The following is a 17,714-nucleotide window of genomic DNA, read 5'->3' as shown; positions in this document are numbered from 1 at the left end:
CCACATGGTAGAGCGATTGCGCTGTATCATAATCGATGATCAGCAACCCACACCAAGTCAGGAAGACTGTAACCCACACATACCCCACTCAGGTATTGTATTTCGTGGAAAGGCTCTGAACTTCGACATATGTGGAAACGTATCGTTTGGCCCACGATTACTCTTGCATTTTAATCAAGCAAGCCAGATACCACACGGTTCGTCAGATCAGGTTGGAAAGACAGGAAATACCGGTTCTAGTGGTATTTGTTCTAGACTCTCGTTTCGGCGATATGCGTCAGGAGCTCTAGAACTCAATGTAGAGACTTTCTTGTACAAGAAAATTGTAGTGGCACGCGTTGGCAAAGATGGTAGAAATGAAGCAAGAAGCCAGTTTTTTGGGTTGACCGAGATGACGCTAACCTGGTACGTAAAATTCAGTGAGCTTGAGTGAGTCAAATGAGTTGATAAAGGGGGTAAGCGAATTAACGACATAAAAGAATATCGCGAGGTCTGCACAATCAGCTAGGGTTCTGAGAGAAGCTGAGCTGATAAATTGGACTACGGCTGCTTAAGATCATCTTAACCCTCGCTGTCTACCCTATATATACTTGCAGGTTCCCCAGATACAAGCAAGTACTTTACAATCTTCATTTTAGAGATTTTCTTTAGCACCGTATAGACAGGTTAATAGTTGTCATTTTCTTGTAATAGGGCCACGATTTTTTTGTAGCAAAAACATGACTCTCGCTGATAATCAGTATTTTTTCCAAATCAGTATGATCATTCCGCAATAGTTTAGTGATGATGGTCTTTTTATATTGTACGTTGTCCTACTATATACCCTTTCATGTTTAACCGAATCTCAAAACACCTAGTAGGTCACTGGTGAAGTACATCTGGCATAATCTAAGCAAGCTACATCTTTATATACTGTAATAAGCGAAGGTTGAGATAGTAAACAGGATACTGTGACATATATCAAGCTAATATAGATGCCCACACAAGCCATAATGAACCAAAAGGCGTCTCGAATCAGATAAGACTTTTGACTGAGGCGAGTAGACAAAGAAATTCGTCCGATTACTCTCTATAGCAATTTTGTTGTACTAATCATTATGTGAGCGAATGTGCGCTGTTTTCGCGAAACTAGCGAGTGCTCGAGCTCAAAAGGTCGTGAAAAATACTTTTTGATTAGGATTAGGAATGTACCAAAGATCTTTGATCCCATCCTTACATCAAAAATGAACCAAATTTAGCCCTGATTACGATTTTTCTAATGTGCTAGGACGTATTCCTAATTTGATCTCGAATATTCTAATCTGCATTCTTTTTCTTTTCGTTAACTTCAGTCATTCACGTATCCTCGGAAAGAACGCGGGATAGAAACGAAAAGCATTTGATTTACTTTGTTGGAATGCGTACAAAATATGATTCTTGATAGCCGAGAGACACATGTTTCGCTTTATCCAGAAACTTTGAGGATACATAGTCTAATACCGGGTGGATTCTTACTAGGTACATTCAATTCTATGTACATTATTAGAATACCCATATTTTCACAATGTAATGTAATCTATGATTACCGTACGATCTAATATATGGTACTGTAGTATGATTTTCTCTTGTAAACGGTATCCGATTGTACAGGGTTGGGTTCATCGACAGGAAGATAATTTTTAGAGAGGAGAGTCCGTTTTAGTGCTCATGGTCAGCTCTCCGAAAATAGCCAGTCTAGTCTTGAGGTTGACACTATGATTGATTTTCCATCAGAACAATTTCTATAGCGTTTACGATGTTACAAACAGTGGAAAGGATCGCAAGGCGGTAATAGTACTGTAATGGGGGTACGTACACATTACACTTGTCTCCCCTTGGACTTGCTAGGTACTATTGTGTGTAGGTACACAATGGTTCGTATACTTTTTTTACAATTGTACAATATTCACTTTACACTTTTGTATAAATTGTAAATTTTCGAGATTATCATAGTTTGGGCCAATAAAGGACGGGGCTGCATCAAGCGATACAAAATGTCTTTATATCGAATAGAGTAGAACGTATGACTTCGGAAGATAAAATGATTCCTGAATCGATGTCACTCTTAGATTAGCAAAACTAATTAAATATTTACTTGATTAACAAGCCCTCGCGTTTGAGCCCAACTTCTGTGTGTTGTGTACACACACTCTTCAAGTTAAAGATTTTTTGTGCAAGGTGTACGGCAACCCTGTTGCACTTGGTAGTATTCGCAGTCAATTCTTCGGCCAAGTCGCGGAAACTATAGGGATGAAACACGAGTAACTTGATGATCTGTCACTGAGATAATCGATAAGCGTTCAGCCTTCAAAAGGTGAGGATAGGGAAAATTTGTCCCTGTGGATGAATTAAGTTGTTATAAATTTGGCCATACCCGTGACAAAGCTACAGCGCGAAGTGCTTGCGGTCTCTGAGAAAGGAGGCCGCACTAGAGAATAGACAACAGCGTGTAATTGTTGTGGTAGAGGCAATTCTAAAATGGAAAGATTTGAAATGAGTATTATACAAGTGTTCACATCACCAGATGAGGGATATCAGATACGGACCAAATTCATCTTTACCCGTCAAGGAAGGCAGGAATCAGCAAACTACGTCCAGCTGTTGCGAAATCTCATCACCGCAATCTTTTACGCAGTTACCATTTTCACCAAATGTCTCCTCCAGGCGCGGCTCAAACCAAAATCATACGTATTTGTCTCACCACCTCAAGAAAGTGGTTAATAAAGCTTTTATCCTATGCGGAGAACGAGAGGAAGAAGCACTAAGAGCGCGCCAGAGACCATTGACTCAGGTCTGCTGGGGAGAAAGTGGTGGCATTGAGTAATTCTGTGGTGCTCGCAGATCTTTTATCTGTGATTTTAAAAGCATCATCGCCTAGCTTGCACATCTTCTCTCTTGGCTAAAGGGTGCGGACGGTGAACCTCCTACGCAGCGTCATTTTATAAATTATCGGGGGAAAACGCCGAAATAAGTAGACCGCCCTGCACTACTGCAGGGTAGCTGGCTTTTAATATCGTTCCTTAGTATACAATTTTAAAGAGAGTTAAGGCCTCCAGCTCGGATCTATTGGTTATCAACATTAACATTTAAGGCTTTGTGGCGCCGTGGAAGATCCTGATGAATTTAACGGTGTCTTGCAGTTACATAGAGCGCACGAATTACAAAACATCTGACAGTGACCGGAAGCGTTGAATAATGCAAATACGAAGGGGGGTGCGGGCACTAAGACTGCTTTCGAAGATTCTTTTAAGCCCTTCAGTGAAATGAGAGACCTTTTGACAGCTTGAGGCGCTATCCCGTCATGGGCCTGGATTCAATACCCCCAGCTATGGCGCTGATTGAGTGCTATAGGCCGACTGAAAACCAAAACCATTAGGTGTCAGACTTTTCTTTACTGGTAAGAATTCGGTCGGCCATCGAAATATCTCTATTCAAAAGCAGAAACGGTTTTGGAATGGACATGAGGCTGCGATAGCTCCGATGCATGGTATAATTTCTCTGATTTGACGAGCAACGATGTTGCCAAGTTCCCCGACCAAAGCTCGAGGGGGGTAGAAAAGGCAGATAGCCGATAAGTTGAATAATAGCAATTATATTTCGCGGTCTTCAGAGTCAATATCGCTCAGACAGGTACAGAATGGATGCATCAATGATAGCTCTTATCTGGTGACTCCCGTGCTAGAGGATGGAGCAGACTGTGTCAGAGCCAGTAGAAACGAGTGAATATATTTCTTTGTCAAAATCTTCTGTGGTGAAGACGTGTACTGTTATATTGTCCATCCTTAACACGACGTAACCGTACGACAGAGTCGGCATCGCCGTGTACCGCACCCACCGCGCGGTGCATCGATGATTATCAGATGAATGGCGAGCTGATTATACACTGGTAGTTTAGTGCCCGGAGAAGTCGTCGGGGTTGTAATTCTCTCCTCATTATTTATAGCAACAGCTGTCATTAACGAGATATGTCGAAGAAAAGTTTGCAAATAATTAATGACGATAAACTTGCCAAATTGAAAATGTTGGTTCCGGTAGCTCATGATGAATCCATCATTGTGGACGTTCGCAAAATCGCAAAACACTGTGTCTAACGAATGGGATAGCAATTTTTAAGTATCTCATGGTCCCTTCGTATCCTTTGTTGGAATTTTTTCGCGACGTAGAATGAAGACACTCGTCACACGTGTTGCATCTTTATTAAGGAGTTAGTCATGCTACTTGATTTACCGACATAAGTTTGGTTCAAACATCGGTGGCTCTTACTGGAGCGAATGTGCTGCGAAATGCCACGGTCGATTACTCTGCTCGGTGCCCTTGAACTGGCTGATGGTTATCATTAGCTGAATATGATAGACTTTACAAATCCCCTCCATTCCCAGTGTGTTGGCTATGGTCTTACCACTACGCCTGTTTGTCGCATCAGAAGCAGTCAATCGTGTACATAATCAAAATGGTATCATTTGAATGTAATTTTCTATTTCATTGTGACCATATTCGAGTGGCGCTTTAATTAAGCAGCCAATGCTATACAGCAGATATGGTATAAGTGCATGTTATACTATTGTTGGTTTTGGAGCAAAGATCAGAGCAACCCAGGGTAAATTATGATGGGGTATTTAGATCGGTCTTAATACGCATGATTAAGATAAGACTTTGTTAAGAAAGCTTGCGGTACACGTTTTCATCCTATGCAATGTATAAATTTTGAGCAAGTATACTTGAATCTCAATCCAGATCCTGAATGGCACGCACAAACCCTCCCTTTGTGCGTTTCTTAGTGTGGACGCTTAGAAGGCGTAGCTTTCTCTGTGCAATATACACGATCCTTTCGGGCTGCTAGCTAACGCAGCGAGGGATATCGAGTAAATCTGCATTAAAATGTTTGCTTTTCACACAACCGTGTTTATCAAGCGCAAGGTCAATATATAACAAAGATAACATACACAGGTGAAAGCGGTACTCGAATGCTGAAATCATAGCAGTGTCCAATTTAGCTCATCGATCGGTAGGATGAGCCACGAAAACGCACATCACATTATGATCCATATGCGCACAATAGCACAAAATGCGTCTCAGGCAGTTTTTTGGCGCTCGTATTGAGTAAAGTTGTTGGCAGATTGTTTTCTCAAGCGTTTCTTGTAAGCATTTATATCCAACTTCCTGCGCTCTGCACGTCCATGGGCAAATACATCGTCGAAATAGGTCTGCGATGGGGCCTAAACAGCTGTGTCACCAGGGGTGTGCACAATCGGCGCAGATGGGAGGCAAAGCGTACGAGACGCTCCGTCAACGGTGATCAGCTCTGCCGTACATCCTTCAGCAAGAAAAAGCGCTGTGTCGAGACTGGGAGAGCCACTGTGATAAATGTGCCATCCCGAGTTTAGCGTTGCCATCTGGGGGGTATCGATCCCCCTACCTCCTGCATGCGAAGCGGGCGGTCAGCACCGACGGCCGCACCTTTCCGCGCAGCTCATCGAGCTTGTGAGCTAGTAAGGGAGATAATTTTCAGCGCGGGACGGCTCATATGTGCAGGAGTTGATGCAAGTGGAGAAGAAGAACTTTGCGCATATTGGGTGCTTGTTGGACTTCTATTTTTGCGCCTATCTTTTACAAAAAGAGTTTGACCACAGTTAAATACGCATTTTGGTGAAAGGGATGTGAAGGAGATGAGCATTTTTTGAATGGGGACACACATTACACGTATGTCCCTCGGGCTGAGAACAAAGCTTAGAATTATCGAAGTGAGACTTCGAAGATGAAAGGTACGCATAGCGTGTGGGCTGCTAACCTCTGCCTCAAACGGTTTATTGCACTCCTAATAAGCAATATAGTGTACGCAAGTACGTAGAAATCCCTGGCGTCTTACACAAACCTAGAGCCTTTCGCGTATATAGTACCACAACTTTTTCGTCTTTAGGAGGTAAACATATGACAGTTTACCACCAATACTATATCGCGCATTGGACGAGATTGGTAGTGTACGTGTCCCGCGGACGCCCCTTCGCAAATAAACATTGAGTAACATTCATAAAGCTTTTATCAAGTAACTTTGAGTTTTAATCTTAGCTAGGGGGAGAATAGCTCTATGTGAATGTACTGCATAATAGGTTTTGTATGCTGCAAAACTCTTCCCCCAGAAAGTCGAACCGACGCGGATAAAAAACATTAAATTATTCTTCCAAGACGGCTTACCCGATCCTCTCTCCCAGCTTTACACTACTAGTGTAAATATCACCAGCACCCCTTGCGCCGAAAATTTCTTCCACTTTTGCGTCCGCAAGCTTATGGCTTGTCATCCCACCAAGATAGACGCGGATCTGTGCCCGACATCGCGAGTGTATTGTTTGGTGAGAGATGCAACATAGCCTTTTATAAGAACGGTCAAAGTGATATACCGAGTTTATGAACAACACTTTTGCCGTCTAAGCGGACACGCGGCCGGACCAATTTCTCCTTTTTAATCTACTGATGCTTTGACGTCCACCCTCCCCATGCAATTATGTACTCGCTTTCCGAAGCGGATTGCCCGCCATAGACTCACTAAACGGTTTATATCTTGGTGGCTCCTGCGAGCTGGGTCGCGGTATGGCGTTGAAGTGATCTGGGATATTTCAAAACGTGTGAACATTCCATTGGGAGGTATTAAGAGTGAAACTCAGGTTCATTCCGGCTACAAACGAATTCGATTTAATATGGCACTGTGGCAAATTAGCATTATAGTGCTTGATTAGTAGGTTAGCAACGTCCAAGAATTAGGCTTACACTATACAAACCTCTGGGTGATCTTTCTGCATTTGGCCTTCAGCGTATGACAACAATCGGTAACACACTCACTTTATACTATGTCGTCAAAGCTCATCTCAATGTTGGGATCGATTAAAAGCCGGCTAACCTGCACTGCTTGGTTGTTATGCACGGATATGCCTAGAGCGGCATGGCCAGCAGAATGATGCAGTGCAAAGAGTGAGCTGCAATTTACGAGTGAGCTGCAATTTACGAGTGAGCCAATTACAAGAGCAGCAGTTTAAGAGAGGTTGTCGTTTTTAGAAGAAAATTCACTGTGGTCATCATTTGTCGGTTCAGGGCTGAGATATCTCGGATCTGACCTTTTGACGCACTTCACACGAGCGCACATACATGGCTACACTTTAGTACATGTTGTTCCACTATTTCATTGCGCTCATCGAGCAGCTAATTCTTTCTTTTCGTCAAGGAGACAGTACTATGTACTTATTGCCTTCATTATGAGATACCTATCACCACATGTTGAATGTCAAGTAGGTGGGTGCTATCCTACTGCTAGTCTTTTAATACGGAGTATCGGTGCTAGCGTTACCAAAACGATCTCACTAAGCGGCATCCGAACTACTTTCACTTGCTACCCAAATTTCCAACAATGCATCACAGGTTTCTTCTAATCTGAGCGCTAATCGAATCGCATCATCGAAAGAAATTTTTGGCGAGAACAGAAATTCAGATTGCCTCTTTCTGGAAAAAGGCGGTGACGACGTCGTTGTACGCAACGACGAGTGACCTGTACACATCACAAACAGTTGAAAGCTACCCTGCATTTTGCAAGATCAAACTTCATTCATTTTGCGTTTTGCCTTGAATGAAGTGATTCTTTGCGCTGGCATGACTCAAACGCGATTGCAAATTCTCTCAGCTTGTAATAAAGCACAGCCTGTGGCAAGGCCGAGACGACATGAACGCCTTCAAAGGACTAGAAACCAAACTGTCATGGAGCGAATTTCGAAAAAGTGAAAAGTTTCTTTCGCCTCGTCCTAGCATAAGGTGGTATCCATTTGAAGTATAATTGCAGTTTCAGCAAGTTTCGCACTGTATTTGAGCCAGTATTGAGCCAGGAAAGACCGATTCTTTAGTTCCTCTGGGACGGAAGTTCTAGCCGATCTATGATGCTCTCAATCTTTGCTAAACATGTTTTTCAATCAAAATATAAAAAAGTCGATTTGTTGGCGCCGAAGTCACATTTGCCTGGCTGTTTCCCACTGACGTAGAATCAGGCGTTACTGAAATTGTCTCTCTGGGGTAATGTCGCACCTGACAACGCCTTTGAAGGAGCGACGATTGTTTTCGGCCCTCGTGTCACCAAGTTGATACACTTCTTTGAGACCAGCTATAGGCACGAGCTTACTAGGTCTTCATCACGGCTAGATTGTCGATCAGCTCGTGTTTCGTCCGAAGTATGGTACACTTCATTAAGGCTTGGTCGTTGAATTGACAATAGTGCTATCAAATGTATCGGGGCTGTCGTGTACCTTGATTCGTCCAGCCCACTTCAATAAATACACAGAGGTTTGGTTTGAACGCCTGACTAAGGACCAAAACCAAAAGCCTCGAACTTAACGAGATTGTATGTCAGTTACTAGTGCATGGTCAACAACCCCCAGTCGATACTCCGCAGAGTAATGCCGCTGAGGTAGGAGTCTTGAGCTGGTCGACAGCAATCCATGCTGTTTTTCAGCACATCGGTCTAGGTATCGACATTTGCCTCGGATTATCATATAATCTCTGCCATATACAATTCTTGATTCCCGTTAGACTTATGACACAGCAAGTCGACGAGTGGGTATATCTTCTATACCTCATCTAATTGACTTCATACTACGAGCAAAAAAGCGCAAATGCAACATTTTCCTTTGAATCAAGCCAATGTTGTATTTCTTTCCAGGAACCAAATCAATTTCATGCACGATCAACTCCTCGACTAGGAACGATAAGCGTGTTAGTTTGCTTTTCACCAAGTCGTGAAATAATTTTAATATATAGGGTACAGCTATCCAAATGATGCTCACGAGTATCATCAATATCCGACTTATCCATGATGCATGATTATATCAGTACTGATTGTTCCAATTTAGTGTTTTTACCATTTTTTTCATTTTACGCAAACATTCAGAAATGACGATTCTCCAAGCTCAATTAGAGCTTTTGCCGGGAGACTCAAAGTCCATACACTCACTTAACTCAAAAGTGAATATTTTCTTTCCACCCACCCAAATCTTTAATACATCACACAATGGTGCGTTACGCGGTATTGCCGGCTCGACGGCACCGTAAAATCATGACAAGTATTGTTCATCTGCATAACACCAGGGCCTGAAGCTGCTACTTGCGCCTAATCGATGCCCATCTCCTCTAATGGACCAAGACACATATTCGCTCTCGCTCATCTTCACCTTCTCATACAGAAAACATTATTTTATAACTACTGCTTTGTCCACCAAATTTGCTGAAAGCACCTAGCAACATCGCTACTCGTGAATTCAAAGAACTCTAATTTCTGTACCGAAGCTATTGCAGTTCATATTCCCACACATGGCGCTGCTGCTAGTAAGCTAAAGTAGGGTCATGACCCAACAAAGCTCCATCAGGAGAAAAATGCGTGACACCTAAAACGTTTGAGATCCTGTCAATGGATGGTCAATTGTGCTTAATCCACGCCATACCTTGGATATACAACACGGTTTAGGGCGATAGCGTTCTACACTGTTAAAAGTTCACATTTCGCACAGGATCGACTAAATTATCTCTTAATTTCTCACAAGGACCCCGCCGCAAGAATTAAAGATACGGCTGTCAACTTTGCGACAGCCGCACATTGTCCGCATTTAAACGGTATATTACTTAACCTGTATGAACTTTCCGCGGCTTCACACAGGTCGAAATATTGATGTAATGTACAATCCTGGGTTGTGAGCAGAGCCTTTTATCAGAGTGTTGCTATTTTAAGGCATTGTTCAGTTGACCTTGACCTCCTCGAGGTACCATAGATAACAATTATGCTAATTGAAAAGCTGGACGAAGCTAAGCGAAACTTGGTCTTTCTTATTTCTCAGTTTGTAGAGAGAGTTGTATGCAATGTGCATTCCCACAAATTGAGCATCTGCTTGTACCATGATGATAACGGTAGCTAAGATTTTTTCTATCTTCCTCCTCAGCAGGACGGGACTTCATCACCTCAGGTGCATTTGTAGAAAATTAACTTGCTGAACTCCAGCCGATTATAGTGACACGGGAGTTGTTTGTCACACTATTGCGGCACTGATCGCATCATCGGAAGAGGATAGGTGGACGTGGAAGTTCTCGATGCGAGTAGCACCTGTTCGAAGAATCTCCGTGAAGATAGTAGCTGTTACCGTCCATGAAGTTTGGAGTTGTTATCATCTCCAGAAGAAAGTCTGTCGCAATCGCGGTAACACGATTCGCAGCACTTGAGCGTGATCCGCATATTCTCTCTTCACTTGGATACGTGAACGGTTATAATGCGCCTGGTTAGGCGGTACGAACACCTGTGACATCTTTCGCTCCAACACTGCCCATGTCTCAAATGTCTGTTCTCCCCATTTTTGCCCATCCTCGGGGGCAGTCCCCTAGCTTCGAGATCGTAAGCACAACGCGCTGTCCTCGGTCTGGACTATAACCGAATTCACGCCAATCTTGACTTTTCTCACCAAATATAGTATTTCCGTCCATATTTCAACGGGCCAAAACGCTTGACATCAGCGGTATCCCCGTAGGAGCTAATTACGCTCCGTTGGGGCGTTCCTGGTGACGTGTCTCACCATCGCTTCCGGTCCTGGACCGCCGATCGCCGTTTCCCTACAGGACCAAGGATAAAAATGCTTTTTAGGGGTGTCTTGCTATTCCGAGGACAAATCATATGCGACCTTCACAGAGTAAGCAGCGGGGCTGTCGTAGCTAAGCGCTTGAGGAAGCGTACTTTAGGTCACCGACCTTTGTTCTCTACAAGAACATAGTATGAGTTAGCGGATCGCAATTACTCCAAGAGTAATTATTGCCTTCTCAAGGCTAATTGACTCTTCGGTTGAAATTCAAAACTGGCTTCTATTTATTTTTCTTATCCTAATTTCAAAAGTTTAGAATTTTATAAATATACTTAAAATATATAGTAAAATCTAAATAAATGCTACCTAGCCCCTTGTTTGGGTGTGGTCACACCATGCACATCTCGTGTGACACACACCCCTGTTATCAGGGTTCGTGTAACCCGTTACAGAGTAGGTCGGATTGATGACAAGTGCTAGAAGTGCAGCGGGATTGCGGTCCATCTATTACGATGGAGCTTTGACTCAATTGCCCGCCTTCATGAACGTACAAAAAATGAAGTTGTACGCTCCATCCAGGAGCGGAACTGGGAACTTATTTGCTCTTGCTCTGTTTCAAATGTGACATAATAATACTAAATATATATGTTTCACTAATACAGCTATACTTTTTGTATATACCTCCCAGTACTAATACTTTGGTATGGCTGACTTTTGGTGTAATATCTACGCAACCTTTACATGTAAAGTGTTGAAGCGCTATAATACTGTACATTTATCAAACCTCTACTTTTCATTTCTAAACTGACATGACCACTCTAGATTTTGTCTTCTCAAGCACCAAAGTGGATGTACGAGACGTAGCCTGTTTCTATCAAAGCGTCACTGCAAAGATCTTCTATTTTCACCCCAACAAATAAGCCAATCGTCCCGTTTTTCTGTGTCCCTCCTCCGCGACCGTTTAAATCGCAATTTACCGCGTGCTACTCTCACAATTTGGCACTTATGAGCGCTCCTTACGTCCGTATTAGCCAGATCGCTAGTCATTTAAGCTCCCATGATCCACGTGGTGAAGAAAGTGAATATGCGCGGCGTCTACAACAGACCGAGTCTTTTCTACGGGATAAGCGCTTTGAGTATGTCAAGCGCCCTTACGGCGCCAAGGACGTAGTGAAGCTTCAAGGCACGATCCCCGCGTCAAATGCCGGTGTCGCTATGTCGCATAAGCTTTACAAGATGCTGCGTGAGCTGCAAGACGCTAAAAAGACGAGCCACACCTTTGGTGCACTGGATACAATTCAGGTTACGCAAATGGCCAAGCACTTGACGTCAGTCTACGTCAGCGGCTGGCAGTCGTCGTCCACAGCTTCTACGTCTAATGAGCCCGGACCGGATGTGGCTGACTACCCCATGGACACAGTACCTAATAAGGTGGACCAGCTCTTTCGTGCTCAACTCTTTCACGATCGCAAGCAGTACGAGGCTCGTCGCCGCTTGACAGCTGAAGAGCGCGCCCGTATCCCACCAACTGATTTCATGCGGCCGATTATTGCTGATGCTGACACTGGCCACGGCGGGTTGACAGCTGTCATGAAGTTGACGAAGATGTTTATTGAGCGCGGCGCCGCTGGCATTCACCTTGAAGACCAGAAACCTGGCACTAAAAAGTGCGGCCACATGGGCGGCAAGGTGCTTGTCTCAGTGCAAGAACATATTCAGCGTTTGATTGCTGCACGTCTACAGGCTGACATCATGGGCAGTCCCCTGGTTATTGTCGCCCGCACGGACGCTGAAGCTGCGACCCTGTTGGACAATAATATTGACCCGCGCGACCATCCCTTCATTATTGGTGCCACCAATCTCAAAGTGGAATCCTATACTGATGCCACCCATGCTGGTCGTGATAGCGACTGGGACAAGCGCGCACAAGCAATGACGTACCCAGAAGCTGTTCGTGAGGCGTTAAAGAAGTCTGGACGCTCAGACGCATTGGCCAAGTGGGAAGCCCACTGTTTGGAGTTGAGTCTGCCCCAATTACAGTCACTGGCTAAATCGCTTGGTGTGAATATCACCTTTGATTGGGAGCTTGCTCGTACGGTGGAGGGTTACTACCGCGTTCGGGGCGGTGTAGACTATTGCATTGCTCGTGGCCGTGCGTATGGTGAGTACGCAGATTTGATATGGATGGAGACAGCCAAGCCGGGTGTGCCTCTTGCGCGCAAGTTTGCTGAGGGTGTTAAGGCTAAGATTCCGCACCAGATGCTGGCGTACAACTTGTCGCCGTCTTTTAATTGGGATGCCGCGGGTATGTCGGATATGGAGATTGAGACGTTTGTGACTGATCTTGCTCGCTTGGGCTTTTGCTGGATGTTTATTACACTGGCTGGCTTTCACTGTGATTCGCTGGGCATCACACGCTTCGCACGTGACTATGCTAAGCGTGGCATGCTTGCGTATGTTGAGGGTGTGCAGCGTGCTGAGCGCAATGAGGGTGTTGAGACGCTAAAACATCAGGGCTGGTCGGGCACGGAACTTGTCGACGCTATGCAAAACACTATTACGGGCGGGTTGTCATCGACAAACACGATGGGCCACGGTGTAACAGAGTCACAGTTTTAAATTTGCTGCCAGTACGGATTTACGGCAGAAAAATGCCAACGCATTCCGTCGGATTGTTGATCATTCTTTTTTACGATTACGTATCAAGTTTTCATTGAATCACTAATTTCAACGTGCTCTACGATTCGCCTTTGCAGCGACATAGCATTATCATGTCCACCTAGCACACATCCAGGTTTATACAAAAATCGATTTTCGATACACAATTCACTAGCAAATCTTGGTTTGGCTTTTTCCTTCCTTAATCCGAATGAATTTTGCTGCTAGCTTCTCGACAGACATTCATCCTTCGCACCGTTCAGTCTTTGCTTGATTGTATTCATAGGGGAGATCAAAAAGATTTGGAAACTCGATGATAATCATATCCTGAGTGGAATTTGCCTTGTTGATTACAAGCGCATATTTCAGTGAAACGAGATTTAGCTATGAAAGCCAGATACCGAGTAGCGGAACATATTAACATTTAATAGCGGCGGCGCACACTAGGTAGTTCAACATGCTTCATGTTGCACTTTTGTCTACAATATCAGCTACTTCTCGACAGCTTCTAACGTGCCTCTCCTGTTTACAAGATGCCACAGCTAACTATCTCAATGTCCGTCAATGGCTTGTGCTTCACACAATAAACGCTCTCGATGTTTTTTAAAATATTCGTGCCTTCCACAACTTTACCAAAGGCGACATTGCGGCCATTAAGGTGTGGCAACGGCTTAAGCGAAATGAAGAATTGCGACGCGTTCTTGTTGATGCCGGCGTTTGCCATGCCTAGTACACCTACCTCCGAAAACTGCAGTGCATAATTCTCATCATCGAAAAAGCGCTGATTCTCAACCAGCGCAGCATGACCGCCAGTGCCATCGCCCTTAAGCACGTCACCACCCACGAGATACACGCCCTTCGTGACGTTGTGAAACTTGGAGTTTTTGTATGAGCCGGATCCCAGTGCTCTAGACTTGAAGCCTTCCGTACACATTTTGATAAAATTTGTTGCCGTTTGCGGTACAATGTCTTTGGCGACCTCCACCACGATACGCTCGGCCTTGGCACCACCAATGCTCACATCCAAAAACGCGCGCGGTCGCGGCTGCGTGGGCGTTGGTACCACAGCATCGTACGCCACGGCAGCTGCTTCAGGAGCATTCATTTTCTTGAGTGATCTATGGTACCATCCCCAGCCACGAGCTCCGGCGCGTAACATATCATCGCCACCACTGCGCACCAGCTTCACACGAGCAAAGGCAGACATTGATGATAAGAAGAATCGTATTCTAACGAATTTCAGCCAAGCGCGCTATCGTACTTAAACAAGATTTTATTTGATACTCAGATTGAAGAAGTGCAGCAAAGCAAGATAGATGACTCGAAGCTCTATCTCTAAACCTTTGCTTGTAGTGGTGGTTGCCACCATTGCATTGGTTCTTGTACAGTTTGTGCTGATCAAAAACGAATCAGTATGGTATATTGAGGGGGAGACATCCAAGCACATTGCGGTGGACGAGACGTTGCAATTAAATGTAGGGAGGAAGAAGACACCGGTATTTCGGCAGTCGACGATGTTGCCAGTAGTGCTGATGCACGGCATGGGTGATGCTGCAGGAAATAGAGGAATGAAGCGTATACAATCGGTTCTGAAGTCTTGCTAATTGTGATCAAAGCAATGTGTCATTAAATTTGTATTTCGCTCTGTGACCCACGACAGGAAATTTCGAAACACCTGCAAGTGTATGTGGCAAGTGTGCAGCTAGGCAATTCGGTGGCCGATGACATTCAGAACAGTTTCTTCTTGACGATGGACAATCAAACAGAAATGTTTGCTAAGATTGTGCGAGAGGTGCGGGACCTTTCAAGTGTAATTTTTGAAATGTATTTACGTACAACAACTGCAATGCAATAGGATCCGCGTTTGGCGAATGGTTTTAATGCTGCTGGGTTTTCACAGGTATGTTCAGTCACTTGCAAAGGGATATATGATGATTTCTGACTATATCTTGTACTTTCAGGGCAACTTGGTGATTCGTGCCTACATCGAAAGATTCAACGATCCTCCTGTCCACACTTTTATTTCTTTTCATGGGCCACTTGCTGGTGTGGGAGGACTACCCCGTTGCTCTCCACTCAACTTTATTTGCAAAGAAATTGATGAGGTGGGTTATCATGTCGAGCGCGGTATGATGTTGCTAATTTTTAAATCTTTCTCGATACAATGTTGTAGCTCATTGGTGAGGCAGTCTACACAAAACGCGTTCAGGGTAGGATTTGAATAGGTTTGACAAATTTCGGTCTTAGCCTCGTATCTTGTTGCAGAACGCATTGCACAAGCAAATTATTTTCGTGACCCACTGCGCATTGATGTGTACCTGAAACACGGTAATTTGGTTTCTTTCGTGAAAGCGAATGCTTATTAATGTTCTAATCGATATACTTTTTCTTTGTACAGCAAAGTTTTTACCGGATCTCAACAATGAGAAAACATCCACGAATCAGACTTACAAGGAAAATTTTATAAAGCTTCAAAACTTGGTGCTCGTTCGAGCAAGCGAGGATACCCAAGTGTACCCAAAAGAATCGGAATGGTTTGGGATGTACCGCGATGACGATCCGTATAAACATGTTCTTGGCTTTAATGAGACGAGGTGGTATCAAGATGACTTGTTTGGTCTAAAGACGCTCGATCAGGCCGGCAAGGTGCACTTACTGTCTTCAAATGGAGACCATTTGCAGTTTTCTGTCGAATTTCTGCTAGGTGTGGTGGACAAGTACTTTCATCCTCTAATATCGAGTAATTAATGCCTTTTAAAAGAATGCATTTTCAGCAAATCGTAAGGAATTATAGCTACATCACTTTTTCTTTTTAACGAATCAGAACTTCATAATCGACATAGCCAGACCAGATTAAGGTGCAGGCACTACCAAGACGGCGTTGTGCACGTAGCCCCTTCTTGAATTATACCATTAGACGTTACCACGATAAACAATTCGAGTGTAGGTGCTTGATCGCTCAGATCTCAAGTGTTTATTCAATAATTAACCTCCTATATCTCCATCTCAGGCTTGCAGTCAATAACAAAATGGCATCACAGGATTTAGTTGGGCGTCCGCTTGTACCCTTCTTTGACAGTGACAACAACTTGAATGACGCTTTGAAGCCGGGAGACAACGAGCGAGAGGAAATGGAAGTCGACGCGCGTGTCTGGGATCGAGAACTGGGTTATTTTGTGTACCCAGCGGACAAAAAAGGAGTCAAGCTTAGTGCAGTCTCCAATTTGGAAAACAGGACTGATAGCGGCAGCAAATTGCTGCTTACACCATCCATGATGCTATCCAGCAGAACGCCAGATTCCTTAATCTCGATAGCTGCTAATGGGGATCTTGCACGAGTTATCGCAGGTATTATGTTTGGCACCATGAGGCCTTATTTAAAAGCATAATGACTTTTTAAAAATCTAAGCTCCTATATGGTCTGGGTGCAATACGATCTTTTGCCACAGATGATACATCTAACACAACGAAGCGGGGCTTAAAAAAGCAAACAAATCGATCTACTACGCCAGGGCGGCGAAGAAGAGACAAAGAAGGAGCCGAAGAATTATGTCTTTCGAAATCAGTTCCGGATTCGCTAAAGAACATGAAAAGTAAAAGTGGTGGCAATACAGCTACCAGTGGAATGGCCAATCCGCCACAGCGTATTGTCAAGCAAAAAGAGCAGCTGTCAGCCTCAGGAAAATGGGCCTGGTCAGCGTTCCAATCATCACCCGACCCAACAGAGCTACCAATGCCGCCATTTCTCACAAAACCACAAGAAAGTTTTATTTCTGTTGCGGAGGCACCGATCCTTCCTCGCCCACACGCTCAATTGCCTTCCCAGGCAACAAAGGTTCTTATCGCGCCACCACTCCCACCTGGGCCGCCTATTTCCTTACCACCGAGGCCTCCAGCGCCTCCAGAAATAGCATCGTCTATTGAGTCGTCGATGACTCAAGACTTGCGGCGAATGCTAAACATCAGCGGCGGTTAAGCTGAAGATGTCACAGTCTGACCAACCAAACGAAGTTTTGAAAAGTGCGAGCAATTTCGCGGAGACGCGATGGCCAATATACAGAATTGTTGTGTCTGTGAGGCAAGTTCTGCAAGGAATTCTAATAAACGGCGGTCAACTGAATAAAATATGCCTTGAAAGAAAATGATTTCAATTGTAGTACTATATCTAAATTGAGCCTCATACTGCACGAAATAATCAAAAATAATGCAATTCATATAATTTTTTGTCAAGCACCAATGTGATTCAGAACAATAATATAATGTCGGGGTAAAATGTGTGGTACAGTTACGTAAACCGACACAATCAAGTAGTGGTCATGTTATTAAAATGCAACAGTGGCTCGGACTTAAGGCTCTTTGATATAGATTCATTGTCAATTAAAAAAGTTTACATGTTTGCTACCCTGGTGCACAGACAAATATGTCGTCATTCAGCATTTAGCCTTTTGT

The 17,714-nt window shown here is 44.0% G+C and overlaps 5 protein-coding genes across 5 annotated transcripts; 4 read left to right on the top strand and 1 right to left on the bottom strand.

The window, feature by feature from the left end:
* Positions 1–4: 4 nt before the first annotated feature.
* PHALS_09268 (uncharacterized protein) lies at positions 5–433 on the top strand (the record flags this gene model as incomplete). Its single annotated transcript, XM_024724736.1, has 1 exon — positions 5–433. One exon carries the CDS (start codon positions 5–7, stop codon positions 431–433), a length of 429 nt encoding a protein of 142 aa, XP_024575583.1.
* A 6,076-nt stretch (positions 434–6,509) lies between these two features.
* On the top strand, positions 6,510–6,985 carry PHALS_09267 (uncharacterized protein; the record flags this gene model as incomplete). Its single annotated transcript, XM_024724735.1, has 3 exons — positions 6,510–6,677; positions 6,753–6,824; positions 6,947–6,985. The coding sequence occupies 3 exons, from the start codon at positions 6,510–6,512 to the stop codon at positions 6,983–6,985; spliced, it is 279 nt and encodes a 92-aa protein (XP_024575582.1).
* A 4,627-nt stretch (positions 6,986–11,612) lies between these two features.
* On the top strand, positions 11,613–13,226 carry PHALS_09266 (isocitrate lyase; the record flags this gene model as incomplete). The annotated part of the gene is made up of 1 exon (XM_024724734.1): positions 11,613–13,226. One exon carries the CDS (start codon positions 11,613–11,615, stop codon positions 13,224–13,226), a length of 1,614 nt encoding a protein of 537 aa, XP_024575581.1.
* Positions 13,227–13,791: 565 nt separating this feature from the next.
* On the bottom strand, positions 13,792–14,472 carry PHALS_09265 (peptidyl-prolyl cis-trans; the record flags this gene model as incomplete). Its single annotated transcript, XM_024724733.1, has 1 exon — positions 13,792–14,472. One exon carries the CDS (start codon positions 14,470–14,472, stop codon positions 13,792–13,794), a length of 681 nt encoding a protein of 226 aa, XP_024575580.1.
* A 109-nt stretch (positions 14,473–14,581) lies between these two features.
* PHALS_09264 (palmitoyl-protein thioesterase 1) lies at positions 14,582–17,241 on the top strand (the record flags this gene model as incomplete). Its single annotated transcript, XM_024724732.1, has 11 exons — positions 14,582–14,851; positions 14,926–15,057; positions 15,121–15,165; positions 15,227–15,370; positions 15,439–15,475; positions 15,531–15,593; positions 15,664–16,005; positions 16,113–16,208; positions 16,276–16,282; positions 16,345–16,613; positions 16,715–17,241. 11 exons carry the CDS (start codon positions 14,582–14,584, stop codon positions 17,239–17,241), a joined length of 1,932 nt encoding a protein of 643 aa, XP_024575579.1.
* Between the last annotated feature and the right edge of the window lie 473 nt (positions 17,242–17,714).

The sequence above is a fragment of the Plasmopara halstedii genome (assembly GCF_900000015.1).
Source record: "Plasmopara halstedii genome assembly, contig: Scaffold_410, whole genome shotgun sequence".
Taxonomy (NCBI): Eukaryota; Oomycota; class Peronosporomycetes; order Peronosporales; family Peronosporaceae; genus Plasmopara; species Plasmopara halstedii.
The sequence above is the reverse complement of the archived record's forward strand: the minus strand, read 5'-3'. Positions and strand labels throughout refer to the sequence as shown.